Genomic DNA, 21,207 nt, shown 5'->3' on the forward strand with positions numbered 1-21,207 from the left:
TCATCATTAGAAATGAAAATAAGGACAATTGGTCTTCAGAATGGAATTGGTATGACGATGGCGACATGAGATTGGGTGTTCATTTGTCTACTCTGTGGCTCAAGTCATCCCTCAGCACGATGAGGTGATCCCCAACAAGTGGAGAGCGGGTGGGGCGGCGGCTATGATGGTGATCGCCCATCCTTTTACCTCGGCCACCCACACTGCATGACTGTGTGCGGGTTGCCCACAAGGCCGGGCGTTGAATCTCCGTGGGCGGAACCGGGGAAGCGAAAGAGGGAGGGCAGGGGGACCGAGTGCATGGAGGCCACCCGCCTTCGTTGCAATCCGAGCGACGGAATGCATGGAGACGGTTGGGGGACCACATCCATTTCAAGCCATCGGATAATGAAATCATCGAAATAGATGCCTTTCTTTCTGTACACTCTGAAGCGGAAATGTCTCCATCGACTCATGTTATTGGAGTTTACTTGAAAGATCGGCTTGTATCGAAACAAACGTGCAGTCGAATCCCTTCCGATCAACCTATCGATCACGGTCGGGTCCGATACTTGGTTTGAGTCGGTACCTCCTCCGAGTGACGCACTTAACTGATCGTTTGGATTGGACTGTTTTATGCCGGCAACCGACACAGTTTTATTTGCCATTCGCGTCGAGAAAGAAATTAATCCATCAATTTAATTTTGAACCGAATACTGAATCCTTACTTCCCTATCCTTAGCCATGGTTGCTTTATTTTTAGGTTCACTGATTCACTGTTATGTTATGAATGGTATGCAAAATATAAGGCATCCCAATATTTTAGGTTTCAGTACACCTTATAGGGACTGTACGCTCTCAAAGAGTGTTTTTCTAATGTTATAGCAGTGTATGTTTTGGAATAAGATATTGTGTTCATCGTTGTGGAAGTTACGAATACCCATTATTAAAATAAAAACATTGTAGTTTATATATTCACTTGAGGTAAACGAACACGCAGAAGTGCGTTTATCTAAAGCGTGGAACAATCACGCACTTAACATTTCCGATGGGTGCAGGTGGCGATGCCATTGGAGGGAGGGGAGGGGGGGGTGAGGTCAGGAGCCGGAGTGCGGGAAGGGTGGAAGTTAAGGGGGCCGGGGTTACTAGTTTACTCATCGTCATCTTCAGATGGGTCAAAACCCGAGTCGTATCCTAATAAAATTTCAGCGGAATCACAAAGCTACTATTTTTTCATTTCCAATATGAATCGATTCCCTAAGGTTACGTGGTAAACCATCAATTACATCACTGAAGAGTGAAACATGATCAATCATCATTAACTAATCAAAGCATCTTGCTTCATCTTTCATGTCTAAAAATTCAATTTTAAGGATTCATGGCAAAGGTTTAAACTGCATCATCGAAGGGCAATATTTCCGGACATAACGTAGCAATTAAATCCTTTTATTCAATGGTAAACATTAATTCATCACCATTAATTAAGTCATAATATCATCCCCTAAGGACTTACGGTATTGCCAAATTGATTTGAGATAATCAAATAAAGAGATATAACTTCTTTCGATTCCCTAAATTTGTATGAAATGCTTATTCTTACAAAAACTCTTCAACTCTTTCGGATACTTTCTTGACTCTTTGTGCGTGAAAAGTTTAATTTTGCTTATTACTCAAACCATACTCTGTAAAAAGGTTTATTTTTGGGATTGAACTATTCATTTTATTTTCTATAAAGCTGACTTCCTCACAAAGCCTTATCTCTGTTAACGCATATCTGCTGTCCTTAAATTGTATAATGCTGAAGCCTTCTTTCCTTGGATCCGCAGACTGACTTTTGTATGTTCCGTCATCTCGTTTATTACTTTTCCAGGTAAAGATTAAGATAAGAGACCCTTCTTCCGCTGGCTCCTTTCTTCATTTTTGCTACTCGTCTGCTTTCACGATACTCTGACACAACCGTCAACTCTCTAAGATTAAGGTTTCAAAAGGAACTCAAGATATTTTTAGTGGGTATATAATTTATAATGTGATGTGTTTTCTTCCCGTGTACTGTAATAAAAATTCCTTCGTTGCAGATCTATGTCAATCAAAAATAAAAACACATTTGCATTAGTTGTGAAAATTATTTTAATGTTTGGATATGCATCCCAGTCAAGGGGCTGAATTTTTAGTAATGAAATTTGACAGGGCCATTTAAATCATAAATATTTTCGTGCATAAACTTTTTTCCATTTCAGAAACCAAAATATGTCTTTTATTGAAGTCCTTGTAGAGTAATTTCATTTCTTTCCAATAACTGCCGTTTCAGTGATACGTACATACGTGTTAAGTTGACTGTTTTCCCTTATTTTAGAATTCTCTACCTTGCCTGTGCTAGACTTGAAAAAGCGGCAGTTGACATTTCATTGTTAAAACTGTTACTCCATGAAATATACGTATGCTGACATTTGAACTCTTAAGGATTATCCATCGCTTAATGGCTTTTGGGATGCCCTTAATGATCCATCGCTTGTTAATCTTCATACATATCCAAAATTAGAGTGCGGAGGCTGACATCCGAAATCATATATCAAAATAACTGCATATGACCCTTGTAAGTTGTAACTCAGTTGTAATTTTCATTGCTGCTAATTCCATTATTGCATAGGATGATCTATGTATATAGTCTCACTTCATTTTCGCATGCATGCGTAGTGATCAACTGAATTTTTATCATTTGTTTGCCAATATTTCCTTATATTATTTTATCGTACTACTATGCATTAATAATACCATTTCAGCTCAGTTATGGCGCCTACATTATCTCGCATTCGTATTATAGTGTATGTTTAATTCAGGTCAAGAGAGTTAAAAGCGTTTCTGCGTGGAAAATGGATAAATTACAACTCCTTGTATCGTTGGTGAGAGTATCTTCGGATTTACAAGATTTGATGTAGTTTTTAGAAAACTTTTCCCTGAGGTAAATATCGTCAACTTTGGGCAACTACGGCAACATATGGAATTGAGATGAATTGGCGCATTTGAACCAGTTGAGGTATTTTTAATTTAAAAAGTACCTCCTCGGATGTAAACGCGATTCAATGGACAACATTTAACCGCATAAGGCCTTCATCGAGCGTCTTCCCCTTTCGATGATTTTCTTCCGCCGCACACACTTAGAAGAGGAATCAAATAAAAAACTGAATGAGGCGGCCCGTGATTCTTGCTCGTAGAGTGGCGACGTTGATACGGCCGTAATCATCATTTAGGAGTGCAGAGACACACATTGATTGCCCCTCCCAACAGGGCGCTGTTGCCCCGCGCATATTTAGGCCCGCTCCCCTCCACTTCATCCCCTACGGCATTCCGATAAACACTCTAAAAGGGAATTCGCGTGGAAGGCAGAGGAATGGGGTGTCGAAGGGACACGCTGCCCTCGCTCCCCAGGGCCGTCTCCTCCCGGGAAAATACTTCCCCGCCCTCGACTCCTTTCTATCTGAATTCCCCCAAATCACACTCCTCCTCTTTCTCATCACCAACACCAATTCAATTTCCTGTGGCACCATTTCAAAATTTATTCCGGCTCTCCAGGAGATCCTCTGAAGGTCAACTGAAAATCGAACAGGTAATACGTGGTCTTTGGAACGGATTTTGGATGCTTCCTCCGGGTGCTGTGCGATCCGCTCTCCTCGTCATATGTCTCCTGTCCACGGAAGCGCTGTCACTTTCCACGGAGCTATGATATACAATACAATTGTGCAATAAGCTTGAACAATTGGGTTCGGAGACCATGACCGTGGTTGATAATGCTTATGGAGATGGAGAAATGTCCCAAGTGACAGTTTGCTGCTTGCGCAGGATGTTCTGGGAAGATAGAGAGGAGGTTGACGACGAAGAATGCCTTGGATGTCCATTAACAACACAGTGTGTGGTGACAATGTGCAAGAGGTGAGACACGAGCTCAATTGTGATTGACCCCCAAGTGTCAGAATGTGATAGCAGAAGAGCGCAATATCCAGAAAAACACAGTGAATTGCATTCTTACGGAAGAATAAGCCATGAGAAAGGTGAGCCAAGATGTTCCCCAAGGTGCTGTCAAAAGACTGCTTGTGTTACAATCTTGCCTTGGACCTCTTGGACCACTGTGAAAGCGACCCAAATGTTTTCAGAATAGGTGGCTGCAATAAATGTTTTTCCCCAGATTGGTCTACCTATTTTTGGGACAAACCTTGTGCATGGCTCCCTCTTACCTCGTCCAAGGGCGTTAGATTTTAAATCTAACCCCCTCATAGGCAAATAACATTCTAGATATTATATCACAGTAAATGAGAATAAAATATAACAATTGGATAAATGAAAACCACAGTTACAGTGCAAGACAGACACGTCTTCTAATATATTTAACCCTTAAGCAGTCCATTAAATGCATGATATGTAAATATAAAAACCAAAGACATATGAAATCGAGCCTCTATGTTGATATGTTTTCATTAATTAGTAAATATATATATATCCTTATCAAACAAGTGAATAAATAACGGTGATTATATTCGCGTGCAGACAATATACTTAGGTAATTTGATATTGTTGTGGAATCAATCTCATATAAATTATTGCAAAATTAATTTTCAATTTATATCAAAAGTTGTACCATAATTCAAAATGTATTAATGACTATAAATGCAGTCGCTTGTTAATCCGCAAGGAGTTCCAATTTAGTGGTCCTATTTCGGGCAGGATTAGTTTTGATTACACCAGATAATGCGATGCAAATGAACAAATAAAGGCAACGGACATCCTAGCCGACCGATGAGCGGGGATTTTACGGCTTGCGCGTCGCCACTTCTCTTGGTTAGGGTGTGGTCTTGCGCCGTGGGCAGGTGCGACGGAAATTCATTCTTTCGGACTTTTGTCCGGCCAGTAAGACGCTAAGCGCCTTAGCCTCTCTTTCATTTTGAGGAGCCCGTCCCTGACACAAAGTGCGCCATTAGGTCTTCCTGTATTTCTCCAGCCAAATACGACGCGCAGGTATTCGGTTTAACCTGCACCATTTGTATTAGGAACTTTGGAATTAGCAAGGCTCAACACATTTTTCACGGTTTTTCTTCTAAAATTGTCTTTGTCTGACTTGTCTATTGTTAACTGTGCCACTTTTGTTTCCTGAAATATAAAAGCTGCAGATTTGGCCATAGGCAAGTACGTAGACACCTTTACTGGCCATTTCTGCAGCCCACCCGTTCAAATATTCATTTAAAAAATAATGGCCAACTAGGCACAATAGAAACTCTTGGAAGTACACAAGATTTTACAACCATAATTTGAGGGTCTAAAGGAGAAATAATCAGAAGCTGACTCGGCCTGAAAATCGACCGAATTTCTTTCACTGCCTGCATCGCTACCCTCGCCTTCCGTCTCTTGCGGGCCCGACACCCAGACCCGAAGAATAGGACCAGCACACTTCCGATAGGGTGGCGTGCTTCAGGAAACCCAGCGTCATCGGATTATCTGCTTCAGGGATCATTTCTTCGTGGGAAGCTGCCTTCTTCCTCTTCTCGAAGAGGTCGATCATCGATGCTAAATCAAGCCGATATCTCTGGTGTGTGCGAGGCTATAGGACCACTCATCCTCTGCCAGTTGCCGCTGACACGCGGCGGGTGGCTGCATCGGGCGCCGGCGCCTACTTCTCACGCATGCGCCGTGGGCGATGCGCGAAAGGGCGGGCCGCATACGCTGTCCCACGAAGGCCATCGGGAAGAGAAGGGTCCTTGTGCACGGATATACATGCATCATTGTTGCAGGCAAGGTTAAGAACGGTCGATGGCAGCCAATGGAACGGTGAAATGTACGACACACAAGTCCGTCAAAGGTAGGCCACGGGGGTGACTTTTTTTTAAAATAATAATAAGGGAAGGTGGTGAATGAGTTTCTTCAATCACACCTTTCCTTTTTTTATTGCGGAAGCAAATACAAAAAAAATAGCATACAATAAAATAGCATGATATGCTGAGGGGGTTCCTGCTCTCGCTTAATCCCCCTTTGGTGTTCTGATAAACGGGGGCGACTGGTGGAGGTCGCAACATGCGCCGTGATGATGCCCCATACCTTGGGCACGTCCCGTTTCCATCTGCGATTGGAGCTCCTTTCCCGGCCGATGCACCTTGTCCGATCCCGCCAAATCTGTCCTGGGGGTGATCTTGTAGCTGCGAAATCAATTGCACCCGGAATCAACCGCCCAAGTGACGGTGAGCCCACCAACCGAAGCCGCCCCCAGCCACAATGACCTCAGAAATCATGGTCGAATGCAATTCTCAAGGACAACAGGGCAAAGTACAGCGTTTTGCCCTGCGTTCGTGTGGTTACGTCACGTGCCTTGTGAACGGCTACTACAGGGCAAAGGACGGGAGCGCGTCATCCTCCTACCTCTCCAGGGGTACGCCAGGGCCGGCGGATGCGGCGGCTCAGACGACCAATGGGTCGGAAAGGTGGAGTCGTAACGAAAATTCAATAGCGCTTCCATGTCGGCGGATTGAGACGGGGGATGTGGGGGGTGGGGGAGGGTCGTCGGATAGCGAGCGCGGGGATGAGGGGTGGCCTTGGGCGCGCGAGCGGATGAGATGGATCCCCCGCTCCCCGCGCCGGCCCTAACCGTTGGCAAAACCAATCGGGCGACGATGACAAATCGTCTGCAGGCGGTGAGTTAAGTGCGCCTTCGCGCCGCCGCCACAAAGTCGGCCGTGGGGGCGATAAGGGGGACACGCCCCCTTCCACCCTCTAACCCCCTCCACCCCCGCGAGAGTCGCCTCGCCGAATCCATTTAACGAATTATCCAACCGCCCAATTGAGTGGTGCCGAAAGGGATATATCCATGGGCGCTTCCCTATAGAGTCACTCCAACGGCGTCGACGTGATGTGAAAGGGAATTTTTTCTCCTCTTTAGGTTTCACCACCTCCTCCTCCCTGGGCTGTTGTTTCAGTGTAAGGGTCTACCGGTTCGATTAAAATCGATATATCTGTCGTTTTCCCACCCTTCATCTTCGCGGCGTATATCTGTTAATAAAAATGCGCCGGGTAAAATTGCATTAGCATCTGAAGATCATCGAAAAATATGGTTGACGCATCGCAAGCAATTGACGATGACCAATTGCGATAGTTAGTTGCACTTACTTTGCCTTTATGTGGTAAATTTAATTGGATTGTTAAATTAATGTCATGAATCTCTGTGACAACTGAAAGTTAATGTTTTAAATGTATAAAACAGTGTGTCCGTTTGAGTATTTTGCGAAGAAATTCGTCATTCAATTAAATCATGTTACGACTTTGCAATTGCCAAATTCCACGTGGCTAATGCCTGCCTTACTTAGCTTAGACAAAGAATTAACTGCTCGGGTGATGACCCTTGGATTATGAATTGTACGATCGCATAAGACGCAGTTCAGCCAACTATATTTTAAATAAACTATTCCGACTTTCAGAAAACATCAAACATACAGCCATTAACCGAGTACTTCGTGCATAGATGTATACAAGTTTACGAAAATTCATACATGAATGGAGAGCAAGGAAGGAAAGATAAAGTTAACAAAAAGACACAAGATAAGCGCTATTACATGATAATAATATAACTTTGAGTAAATAATAGCAATTTGAGCACACGTGAGAAAATTACAAATCAAATATTGGTCCCTCATTTAAAATATATTTATTCAGTCTCTCCCATGGACTACAACAGTTCATCCCAAAATTTTTATGATGGACGGAATAATGAAAATGAGTCCTGGCAACTACGGGACTCGGCCCAAACGGCCGTTTGTCCAGCCTGGCAGCGGGGGCAGCAAGGCTCCCGCTGTCGTCATCTCACGAAATCCTTGCAATGTAAAACCAATAGCAGCAACATATAAGACGTAGAAAGGAGCGAATTATTTAAAATACTCGTAGAAACGGGGAATGTTAATGGAACGTTAAGGACAGGAAAATTAGAGAATGTGAAGCGAACAATAGGATAAGGATACATAGACGTTTTAGGGATGTGCGAAAGGATAGTGGGGATTACTGGAGATTAAGTTACAGGGCACAGCAGAAGGGAAATGAAACGATAGTAGCTTTGTGATTCCGCAGAAACTTTATTTCGATACGACCCGAGTTTCGACATTCAACGCCATCTACAGGTAACAACTTTTACCGACATCCATCTATATATATACTACACTCAGGTAGAAACGGGGAGTTGGGAAGACCCGGGAGGATGGGTGGAGGGAGGGAAGTGAGAAATTATTGTTGTAAGGAAGGGTAGAAAGGGGGAGGAGGCCCCTCCCTTATGGGGAGCACTCCTACTCCTAATAGCGGAGGAAAGTGGGTAAGTTTTAAGTTGTTAATAGACATAAATACAAAGCCCTTTACGTATCTCTGATGTCAAGGGAGAGAGTGAGGAAAAGAGAGGGTTTTTCCGTCATTATCACAGGTGTTGAGTAGTGGTAGTTTTAGGAGGGGGGAGTGGGAGGTGTACAAAAGGTCATTGACAATATTCTCTTTGGAGTGTACACTTCTTAAAATGTCAAGCTGCTCTAAAGCGTCTAAGTCCTCTCTTTTCCACACATAAAATTTCAAATTCAAAGTCACTATAGTGGTAACCTTCCAATAAATATTTTGCAAAATGTGACGTTGGCCCAAATGAGGCGCGGGTTGTTGCCACTTCTGAGGGCTTGGATTGCGTAAAACCCGGCCAATACCCCGAGCGATGCTGTACTCGCCTCGCGAGAGTTTCTATTCAAATTAACACGCGGAAATTGTTTGACTGGACCGATTACGGAGTGGTCTTCATCGCTTACTTGATTCTATACTAATATTTTCGCTATTATGAAGTATAGCGTCCACAAAAAAATGAACTATTAGGCAGATTTTGGTATGACGCCCTTATCTACTTATTACCCTCCAAACTGCCACTGTGGCGATTATCTTCAAATAGGCTCGCTAGCTGCAGTAATCCTTTTGCTAATGTTACTAAGAACTAACTTAACTACTTGTAAAATCCAGTTTATTATCCCCTAGTCCTGACTGGCTGACATTTTTCACTTTTCTGGGATTCATCAACATGGGCCTAATAAATCCTTCCGGCCACATTCCTGACTCATATATGCTGAATACGCACCACATAAAAACCTTTTCTTTCTCGATTTCCAACATTCTTGAGTAATTCCGCAGAGATTTTATTTAATGCACAAAATTCCTTCCAACTTCAACCAATCCAGCCTCCTCTTCACCTCCACCTCATGGGAGTGTATACATATATAACCGACCTATATGCCAGACTTGGTACCTTATGATGACATCTATGAGTCAAAACTAGTCGTATCACTTTAAAATTGGTGTAAATATGCGATGTGTTTTTTACTTCAAGGAGTTTTAATCAGAGTTTCCTACCCTATTCCTTAGAGTACCTCCGTCTTAATGTATCGAGCACCAATTTCACCCCGTCTCTGAAAACATTCCATATCTTTGTATTACTGAATATAACTGCAACTCTTTTATTGCATTTTTTTCATGTCAAGTGTTGACATTAAAATACTCTGATCCTTTTTAGTCTGATCCAAGTATTTTTCGTAAATTCTAACTTCAAACATCGCAGTACATGTTATGTATCTTATGGACTGAGAAATACAGTTCCTTGGAAAAAATGAGGATAATTGATAAAGGTCTGATATTCTCAAGTTCTTGTTTTGACTATTTTTTGGAAGTGGAATAATTTTGGCTATTTGTAATATTTCAGGGGACATATCCCTTGTCGAACATATCCTTTGTCCACTGTTGATAAACTCACATAGTGGCTAGGTAATGAATTCGGCTAAATATTTGAGCAATTTGTTTGAAAAAAACCATAAATATCCCAGCCATTTGAACATTTATCAGGATTAACGAAATTTATGATCTTGTTTTGGTAAAAAATTTCTTGAGTGAAAGACAGTGAAGTCTTCCTGGTCAACAACAACATTTTCCGGAATAACTTGATGGTTTTCCAATCCTGTTGAGACAAATGGATTTTAATGGGATTCGCAAGAAGAAGCATGTCTCATTTAAAAGACAGAATTCCAAACTGCATTATCCATGAAGTGGTGTCCTTGAAAGATTCAGCTTAGGTTCGTTATTTTTCTTAATTTTTAAGTATGCTCGACCGTACTGCTTAGAATATTCTAAATGATTTTATATTATGATAAGATATCTGGTAAGATATGGTCATCCAGTATAAATGATCTAGATGCCTTGCTGCAATGAGTGATAAGAAAAGCAGACCGGGGGAGCCACTGAACGTCTTGACCCTTTCTATAAAATTGTGCTGGGACAGGCAGGACATAATTTTTTATCCTCGACTGCCTCTTTCATTCTGACGTTCACTCGTTTTTTGGTTTTGTTGAGAATGCAGTCGGCTTTTATTCTTTCCGGCAGTTTAAGGCGTTAGTTTCAAGAAAAAATACCGCTCAGGGAAGCAATCTTCTGATTCTCAAATGAAAGGCTCACGTGGAGATATTTCTTCGCAGCAGGAAGCTTAGTGCCAGCCAAGCCGATTGAATTGGCGGTTTGCTCTTCGGCCAGATCAAGATGCCTTGCTGCCCGAAATCCCACCGAGGTGTGACATGCTTTCCATAGAATAGTTATTTTTAGTTCTATTTTTCTCTGGAGCTCACCGTCGTCGAAAACTGGCAACATGTTCATTGGTCGCGAAACAATCTCCTTATGCGCGCGTCACTGCACCGCACACCCAACACGTCGCCCTTGAAATTGCCCTAAAAACATCCCACATCAACCAAGAAAAGATGAATAGGGATGATAACTTTTATTTATTAATTAAATGGAGCTTTTCTTACGAGCTATGAGTATTTCAGATTGCGTTAACGTGCTTGAAGAACACAATGCTTAAATATTCTGAGAGATCGTCATGGGCCGATATCAAGTACTCTGCACGGAGGACTAAAATAGGTATTCCACCGATCTCCTGCGTCGGGAGGCAGGATCTCTCCTGGAGGCTGGGCGCCTGACCCTTCCCGGTGTCCAGTTTGAGCCTGGAAGAATTTTTCTGACATATTCTTTTAGAATTTCAACGATTTTTTGGAAATAAATTGCATGCTAGGATTCCAACGGTGAAATTTTTGTTTCAGAAACCCTTTATGAAGCGCAATTTAGTTTCTTCCTAAGTAGTATTAGTTTTTTTCCAGAATATTATGCAAAACTTCTGAAGCATCATCCCTGATTTTAATATGCTCTTTTAACAAATATTGGTAGTCAAATGGGTAATCCATCGAACTGCAGACTGACCGAAGGCACCGGGATCGATTTCGTTTTAATTTGGAAACCCACAAATCCATCCCAACGTACGATATACTAAATGCCTGAATGCCCTTGTAAATCAAAGGCATAACATTGGGAAGGAGCCGGGTTTCCCATGTTGATGCTTGAATAACACCGACGGATGGACTGATCGCACGTTGGGTGAGATCTATCCTCCCACTGGTTGGGTAATTCGTTTTTTGCTTGCAAATGGAATAATGCTAATGTATTTAAGGTTCTTTATTGAAAAATTAAGAATGATGTGGTTTTAAAATGAATCAAATTTTTGCCGCTTATTCATAAAAAGGAAGAATGGGTAGATCAAGCGGCCATCATCCCCGAGCGGCGCCTGTCTGTCTGTCTCACACTGACTCCATTCTCTCCCTCCTGCAGGATGCTACTCGTACGTGAGCGGCGGCTACAGCTCCGGGGGCGCGTCCTACAACTCGCTGCAGCAGTCTCCCGCCTCCGCCCCGCCCCCGCAATCCCCACCCCCTCCTCCCGTCTTCCCGCCGATGCAGACGCCGCCTGCCGGCCGCAACGAGCCCTACTTCGACCCCATGACGCCGCGCAACGTGACGGCGCTGGTCGGCAAGTCGGCGTACCTCAGCTGCAGGGTGCGCAACCTGGGCAACAAGACGGTGAGACGGAGCTATTGTCCCCTACTCCCCCTTACACACCTAACAGCTGATGCTGAAAGTGCCATTTCTTTTTTTGCGATAAATTATTTTATAAGAAAATATTTTTAGCTCATATCTCCCTCTTTCAGTAATGTCATCGTTTTTCGTTCATATCTGCTCACTTTTTGTGATTTATTTGGTTTAAAACTATGAAAAAACGAAGAAGATTAGGTTGACAGCATTTTTCTGAAAAAAATCCCCCCATTAACTATTTTTGTTTTCCCGATTACAGATGATGCCCTGAGCGCATCAGGCGTTGATTAATGTAATTCAGAGTGCATCCTAAGTTACAGTTGCCTAGTAATATAGACATTCCAATAGCTATTGAATTATATATATTAGGTAACTTTATTGAGCAGATATTTGGCAGCGAGGTCTTTACATTCAAGGTTTTATCGCCCTTCCGAAATGCACTGATGCATTCATGAGTATTCGTTGGCTTTAGATTTAGACTTTCGTCTCGTTTCGTGGCAACTGTAGTGTCTAATCCGCGTAAGAGTACGGTTAACCCGAAGGGGAGGCAGGGATGAAAATGGTAGTCGGTACCCCATGCAGATTCCGCGCAGTCACGTGTCTCCATTTCACAGAATGTGGTTTTGAACATTTATCGCCTTTTCCGAAAGGCGTATGCATTTCCCTAGTCTATCAGAACGCGCCAGGATGGACGGTTAATTAATATCATATTGCTTGTGGTCGTAAATATGCTCGCAATTGAAACTGCATATTTCGTCAATTATGCGTTTGATAGAGTGAATTGAGAAAAACTGATGAATATAATGCAGAAACCAGGAGAATCTTGGAGAATCAGGAGGCTAATCCGCAAACTGTACATGTCTAAGAATGCTCAGGTGCGGGCGGGGAACGGGGAGTCCGGATGGGCAGTGTTAGGAAGAGGTGTAAGGCAGGGTTGCCCATTATCACCGTTGCTGTTCAATCTGTACGCAGAGGAAATGATTAAAGAGGCATGCGAAGAACTGGATGTAGGAATGAAAGTGGGCGGGGAATTCGTAAAATCAGTTAGGTTCCCTGATGGCCAAGCTTTAGTTCGTCAGTCAGCCAAAGGGTTGCAAGCATTGCTTAGTAAATTGGAAATTCATTGCGACAGGTATGGAATGAGAATCAATAATGATAAAAGTTTATGCGATTTTCTAGAGAAGAAAAAAGCTAAGCTAAACATTAAAATAGGAGGGCAAAAACTAGAGCAAGTAGACAGTTTACGTATCTCGGTAGTGTTTTGGACCAACACGGTCAAAGTAGTAGGGACGTAAGGAGAAGAATTGCGCTAGGCAAAGAGACGCTCACAAGGAGGAGGGAGTTGATGACGGGAACGTTGAGTAGGGATCTTAAGAAAAGACTCGTAAAAAATTTGATATGGAGCGTACCTATGTACGGCGCGGAAACGTGGTCATTGAAGCAGGAGGATAGACGTAGATTGGAGACTTTTTAAATTTGGGTGTGGAGAAGAATGGAGCAGGTGAAATGTACCGAAAAGAAAACAAATTAAGAATTAATAGGTATGGTAGGGGAGGACGGGGGATTGTTAGAAGAAATCCTAAGGAGGCCAAAAAATGGATGAAGGGCGTATTGATCGGCAGTGGAATGTTGAAGAATGGAATAGAGGAGAACGTTAGTCAAAAGGGAAAGGGCAGGAACAGGATAGGGCTGTTGGACGGGATGAAGGAAGTACTCATAGATGAAGAGGGACCTTATGTAGAGTAGGATGCTGGATTTTGTGTTTTGTTATGAGAGATATTTGAATTATTTGGTAGTTGTGTCCATCTAAAACCTAACTTAACCGATAGTTTACCTATACATGTAGTAATAATAATCTCATTTAGCACGCAGTTGTATCATTAAATACCGCTGTTCTTAGTTTATGGATATGCATCCCAATTTAGGTATGCTGAGCTTTTTTTCCGCAAGAAATCTCTTCTCGATTATATGCGGGAAGAGGGAAATGTCCTTCCGCCAAGACGCGAATGATGATCCAATTAATGCGCCCGCATTTGAAAACATTCGGTCAACCGGGCGGCGGGTTGCGCCCATTCCGCAAGAACTGCCTCCATCTTTCTTTTTCTCCTTGTTTCGCCTGGACTGATTTGAAAGTTTTCAAGCCAACTCCAATTTCTCACTGTCGAATGTTGTGCGTGGCTTCTCACTGACTGCCTCCTCCGATCAAAGCAAATCCTTTGAGACGACTCGACACTCTACCGTCTTCTTCTAGATTGGTCTCTGGTGGCATGAACTAAGAATGGCTTTTGGCAGTCGAGGGAATCAGTTTGAGTGAACACCTCAGCCAGACTTGAAGGCGCCTCACTGACATCCAGATTCATTATTTCTTCACAAATTTCTAAGTTTTGCTTCAAACCGTCCATCCTGGCTTCTCCCTCGAATCTTACTCTTCCACTGTAACGAGTAAACACTGCGTGAATTATTTCGCAGTAAGTAATTCGAGATACGAGGTCATTGACAGTACAAACACGTGCTCCCATGTTCTTGCTTGGAATAATTTCATTAACAAAACTGCATCATTTAAAGTAATGAGTTCACACGAACCTCAGTTGAACGGTGGTACTCGTCAAACGTGAACAAAAATTAGCATTTTTTTGACACAACTTTACATCAACTAGTATAATAGCAGTTTCTGCCAAAACCCGTCCCTTATTCATCATCGGAACTGTATATATCATGCATATGTGCATGAAAATGTTCGCGAAGCCACTTAGATGATGACTCAAGTGAATAATGAACATAGAGTAGGCAACGTAAGAGGAGCCCACAGACTCCCGTGACTCGATTGGAATATTCGGCGTCGCCCCCTCATCCTCCGGTGGAAGTATTGGAGTACATCATGAGAAGGGGCAGATGGTGTTTGATTGAGCGATTGAAAGAGAAAGGGGGAAGAGAAGAAAGAAGGAAAAAAGGAGCCTGGTGAGTGATAGGTGCCGGTATGCGTCAAACTTGAAACCCTCGAACGGGCCTGCAACTTGGCTTTCTGGATCTTGCCGAAACCGATCACTCAACGTTCTTCCTTCCCCTCCCCCGTTCTCTTTCAACGGCCCATTCGAATCCTTTCCTCTCTCAACCCTACCCTCTTCTCTTCTTCCCCTTTTCTTTATTTTAGCTTCCTACCCGATTTCATCGCATCCAATCACTGTTGGCTGCTCTCGATAAAGAGCGCGTATCCATGGCAATGCGCCTAATTCCGATTTCCTTTTGGATGCATTACACCGCATTCCAGTCCGCGTTGTGAAAAGTTTTCTCCAGATCAAGTAATACGATACATGTTGGTTGCCCATTCTGCATACTCTTCCCTACGATGTGTCTGAGAGCGGCGAGAAGAGCTCTTCTTGTTCCTCTGCTTCTTTTCATTCAAATTGGTCCTCACTTAAAGAATGTTCAGCATTCTTCTCTATTCTTCGGTATATTATTTTTGCCTGAAGCCTCGATGCATGGATCTTCAGATACCATGATAGTTCTGAAGTTGTTAGATTTGTGCGCTTTTCCTTTCTCGGTGGAGGGGAGGTTACATTCATCATCAAGTCCGTCGGTATTTCTTTTTCCATATTCACATCGAATAATCGGTTGTATGGCTGTGTCCGGATTTTCTTTCGTGATTTTTCATAATACCCGAGGGTATATCGTCCATCCCTGGGGCACTGTTTGCCCTCAAGTCAATTGCTGCAGCGTCAAATTCAGACTTACGGGCATTTGAGTCCTTTCTCATAATCGGCGAAAATATTCTGGCCTTTCGTGACGGAAAAGCCTTTCTTTTCCGTCATGAAGATTCTTCAAATGCTCTTTCCATCTCTTCGATTTGTCATCACGTTCAATTAGAATTCACCTCTGCTATCCCGAATGGTATCAATATTTTTCCAGCGTTCATTAATATGATATCTCACGGTTTTCTTTTCAAAAATTTCCTTCGGCATACAAGTTTCCTCGCGAGTACTTAAGTCTTTATTTTCTGATATATTTCTTCAGTTAATCCTGATGCAATATTTTCCATTATCTCTTCCAATTTTTGCTGCAAATTCAACCTTGGCTCAGTTTCCTTCAATCTGTCTACCCCTCATTCGGCCTTCACCCTCTGTTTAGTTTCTAGAATTTCAGAGAGCATGTCGAAAACAAGCAACCGTGGTCGCTCTCGATATACCTGTCCCAGTCGAGCTTTAGCAATCCTTTATTTGATTCCTTAACCTCTGCTTCACGAGTATGTCGTCAATTCGATGTCTTCTTACACCTCTTGGCATCTTTCACGCGTTTCGTTTTCGTGGGTGGTTCAAAAAAGCTGTGTTTTCTAACGCCAATTTTTATTTTTTGAAAAATTGCTGAAGCCTTCCTAATCTTTCATTTCGCTTCCCTAAGCCATTTTTTTTAATTTTTTCCTTCCTGGCTTTCTCAAATGACCGCATTCCAGTCTCCGAGTATAATTAGGCTTCATTCCAACGTTAGATATTTTTCATTACTCCGGCGTTAACGTCATTCACCTCCTCCACTTCATCATCGTCGGTTGTGCCACGCATCTGTGGTTTTCGCTGCTATCTTCATCAAAACGATCCTTCCATTGCATTGCATCCAAGCCCTCCACTCTCATTGCAGCACTTTTTCGCAATATTACGCCCACTGCTGAATCTCTGCTCATGGGGCCCTGCATGAGTGATCCTGTATTTGCCACCCCAACACTCTCCTTCTTCAAGCCATTTCATTTCATCCACGCGTAAGATCACATCACAGGTCTCATAATTCACATCATTTCTAGTAGCACGCCATTTGGAAGTATACCACGTCGATTCCCGCTGACGTATGGTTGGACGTGAGAGTAAAACACTCACCGACATCACAATATCTTCCAGTCAGTATGGTTGTGGGAACAGCTGAACTCGTAAGTCAAATTATGTCAACGTTCATTGAACTACAGTTGAGTCTACCATGTGAAATAGGGCTTTCTATTGTTTTAGTATGTGAAAAAGGCTGATTTTCATTATAACATTAGGAATTCAAATGAAAAAGATAATTCACTTTACTTTTATGGTGAAAATCCTGAATCCTGAATCTTGAGATTGAATGTTTTGAATAACGACCACGGAAACCTTATCACGATATTCATGTTTTCTTGATTGTTCTTGTTTTCTTGAAGTTCAAAAGCTGATAACTAAAAGCAGCCCTTTGAAATGTAAAATTTTTGTTGTATTTTGTTTGTTTTTGTCGCAAGGCATTCTTGCCAAATTTTAATGTTCCAGTTTTCCTGGAAATTTTAGAATCGGGCGAGAGTTCCTCAAAAGCAGCGTCGCGCGTCTCGGAACAAAGACGCCCTCGGCAAAGAGCCAAGTCTCCTTGGAACTATTCTGGAATGCCAAGCATTAGTGTTCCCAAGGGTGAATTGGGTGCCATCAGAGGCTCGTGCTGCTCGCCCTAAGTGTGACTATTCCTCTCTGTTTTCACACTGTATTTGGTGGAAGATGACACCAGAAATGCATCCACACAAAACACCGGAAGGTCAGGGAATGAAAGTGTAGATCAATGACGCAGAAAGGCTCATATTGTCATGCTTCACCGTTTGGGCTCAGCGAGTCAACAATGAAACGTGTCCCAACATGGCTCGCTGCGCGGAAATAATCGCTGCTGCAGTCGCTCGAGTCAGAGGAACATTGCGTTTTCTGACGACGGGCCTTCCCGCGTCCCCCCCCCGGTTCATTAGTGTGGTCGTTCCCTCCCGCGGTGTGCTTGAGGGGCGCCGGGAGGGAGGCGTTCGCCATGCCGCTTGCCACGAGTCAGTCCCTCGTCAACTTCGCGGTTGTGCGCATGAGGCGCCGCTGAGAACGCTTCCTCCCGCGCCCCGAATACGTACTTCCCTCGACGCACTCCGCCATCCGGTCTTCCCTCCTTTGAGCACAAGTGCGGTTGCTGCCATCTTCCTTCGTCACTTGCTGCGGCAAAGGAAATATCAGAGAAACAAAGACGAGTCACAAGTAGCTTATATCCCAATTCTACACGCTTCATTGTGCTCCAGTATACATACGTATACTAAATTAGTATAGCTCTTTCGTGCTCGCGGAACTAATATTTAAAATCTCACTACGTTATCAGCTTCCATCGTAGGCCATTTTTAGAACACTAAGAGAAAAGTTTCTCGTGCCTTCCTAACAAACAGTTGTATCCAGTGCTTGTGCAAATAATGCATCTACCCTCACTGAAGACTCTATATTCATTATAAAGAATTTAGTTCTGAATTATATCTCGACGTAGGTGGCCTAAATTTCTCTCACGCATACTGTAGCGCCTTTGTTTGTTGGGTAAGCCACCAAACGTCTCCCCCATCTTTGTCTTCATTTGAAATAGTGAGCCATTCAGATGTTCTGGAATTTTTGCAAAAACCGCTCATGTCCTTCGTTTCTGGCTTCCTAGTCTTCTTCACTGCGCTAATGATTACTATATTTTTGCGCGGAAGTAACTGCGATGTTTTTCTCCTATGATCTTTCGGCGTAAATGTAAAGCACGAACATTTTCGCTTAAATCTAATCTTAATTTTTATCGCCAATGAGCGATTAATGTACCGTTTTTCACGACAATCGATGCGATGAAAGCGGTGGCGGATGGGGAATACTACGATTTGCCTTCCCCTCCCGGAGCGTGCGCACGTGTCCCCGCTTGCGCAGCCCGCCGTCGGCCGGCGCTGCCGGGGGGTGACGAGGTGTTCCTTCTCCGCAGGTGTCCTGGATTCGCCACCGGGACATCCACATCCTCACGGTGGGCGGGTACACGTACACGAGTGACCAGAGGTTCCAGGCCATCCACCACCGGGACAACGAAGAGTGGACGCTGCAGATCAAGTGGGCGCAGAAGCGGGACGCAGGCATATACGAGTGTCAGATCTCCACGCAGCCACACCGATCGTACTTCGTGGCGCTCAACGTAGTCGGTAAGAAGATGCTCTGCTTGCGTCCATTCTCTCTTCGATTCCTCTTCTTCTCGATCCCTCCATCCTCGTCTTTTTCTTTTCCCCTTTTTCCTTTATTCCCTTCTTTGCTATCTCGCCTCTTTCTTCACTCGTTTATTTCTTGCTACGTCCATTCGTTTATTCTTTTCGTCTTTATAAGAAAGACAGGAAGTGCAGAGGGGTGGGGTAACTGACCAGAGGATCCGGGCTCCATTCCGGGTGACGCCTCTGGTCTGTATGTACAAGTTGTTTGGTTATTTCTGGAACCTATTTCATCTAGTGTGGAAGCCAAAGGAGGGTCAGGTAAATGAAAGAAGGCAAAAGTATGAAATATAGTTAGGATATCTTTGCCTGCTTTGTTAATTTTTGGAAAGCATTTTTCCAAATGGAGTAGACAAAATTGATGGAAATATTTCAGAATATTGAGTAGACTAGAAGGAATGACAAATTACTTGAAACTTTGACATGAACCAGGCAGCAGAGAGGTAATCAAGCAGAGGGAGAATTGGAATGGATGGCAATGGCCAAGGAAGTGAGAAAATGTTGCCAATTTTGGCTGTGCTTTCCAGCATTCATGCTGTGAAAATATTGCTGAGAAAGACACACCATGTCATGCCATGCTGGACCACACTACGAACCACCACAGACTGGAGAACATACCACACTAAGCTATGTGCCACAACAAAATGGTGACACTTGTATTCGCTACAACTCAAGCTGCCTAGGAGTCTCTTTTGAAATGTCGAGTACATCATTTGTACCTCCAAGGCATGACCAGGACCCAAGCAAAGACAGAAATGAGTTATTATTAATAGCTCTTGCTCTTGACAAGAGCAGTCATAGGCAATATGTTCATTGTGTGATTGCCAAAAGGAAAGAATTCAGAGAGTTCCATCTCCTCATTCAAGAATTGGGAAGAGGTGAAAGAAAGAGGATAAAATATTTTCAGTTTGCTCCTTGGCAGTTTCATGTAAGTCTAAGTATGATTAGTAATTAAAGAAATTAAAAAACTCAAACTTACAAGGGAAATATTAATGACTGGGGAAAAGCCTTCAATGCACAAAAGAATGGTTCTTAACTTTAATGAATCAATATCTACTTAAATAATTTTTATACAAGTTGATAAATCCCTATGGCTGTTAGGTCATGAGTCAGACAAAGAAGATCATGAGGAATGCCCTGGCACAATCACTCTTATTTGTTTTCCCTTCTCAAAATGTTCCTCGACCTCCACAATCACTTCAATCACTTTGAATCGTTTCCCCATTTGTAATGCTTTCAGTCTTTTTCTGTGATTTCGCATGCCAAATGGAGGGCATATCTACTTCATTGAGCTCTTGGGCTTCCATTTCATGCTTCAAAAAGCTTCAAACGGCACTCACACATTAGGGGAGGGGGGCCAGTTTCTTTCCCTGTACTGCTTATGGTTTCCTAGGAAGTTATTGAACCCAAAAAATCACACACCTTGGGTGAAGCTAAGAGTGCTCACAGACATGCACTGGGAATTGAACCCAGACCCTCCAGTCAGTAGTTATATAGTTATATGGGGAAGAGAAGGTGGGATAGAAATATAAAGGGAGTTTTCTGCTTTCTCAGACATTTATATACGATAGATATATATAGATATATATATATATATATATATATATATATATATATATATATATATATATATATAGTTCATTACACAGTAACAAACAATATAGAAGCACAAAAAAAGATCACTCGCACATTATTTCTTGATAATTTCGACGGAATTCTACTCCGTCTTCATCGGAAGATAGAGAAGTAATGCCATTACTTCTCTATCTTCCGATGAAGACAGTAGAATTCGGTCGAAATTATCAAGAAATAACGTGCGAGTGATCTTTTTTTGTGCTTCTATATTGTTTGTTACTGTGTAATGTACTATTGGGCACTTCCAAGTTACATCGACGAAATCATATATATATATATATATATATATATATATATATATATATATATATAATATAAAAACTCTGAAGAGCAATATAACATTTGGATGGCACAATAGAACACAAATTAAGTAAATAACACTTAAAAGTACACTCACGTTTTAGATCGTTTGAGCTTTCAGCCTTCTCTGAGGCCTTCTTCAATTAGACTCTATATATATATATATATATATATATATATATATATATATATATATATATATATATATATATATATATATATATATATATATATATATATATATATATATAACAAACTTGGGCAGCAACAAACAATATAAAACACATAAAAAGATACACACACTAAAGAGGGATGTAGATATAGAAGTGGGCGTTC

The 21,207-nt window shown here is 42.5% G+C and overlaps 1 protein-coding gene across 4 annotated transcripts in view; it reads left to right on the forward strand.

Annotated features, from left to right (window-relative positions):
• Window positions 1-21,207, forward strand: part of LOC139689567 (zwei Ig domain protein zig-8-like) — a 544,387-nt gene that overhangs the window by 499,662 nt on the left and 23,518 nt on the right. For all 4 annotated transcript variants that reach the window (XM_071586726.1, XM_071586727.1, XM_071586729.1 and 1 more), the window contains exons 2-3: window positions 11,668-11,915; window positions 18,666-18,876. In XM_071586726.1, the coding sequence (XP_071442827.1) occupies window positions 11,668-11,915; window positions 18,666-18,876 (459 nt within the window). The remainder of the gene's footprint in view (window positions 1-11,667; window positions 11,916-18,665; window positions 18,877-21,207) is intronic.

Source organism: Hetaerina americana, unplaced genomic scaffold, assembly GCF_022747635.1.
Source record: "Hetaerina americana unplaced genomic scaffold, ioHetAmer1.1.p SCAF_25, whole genome shotgun sequence".
Classification (NCBI taxonomy): Eukaryota; Metazoa; Arthropoda; class Insecta; order Odonata; family Calopterygidae; genus Hetaerina; species Hetaerina americana.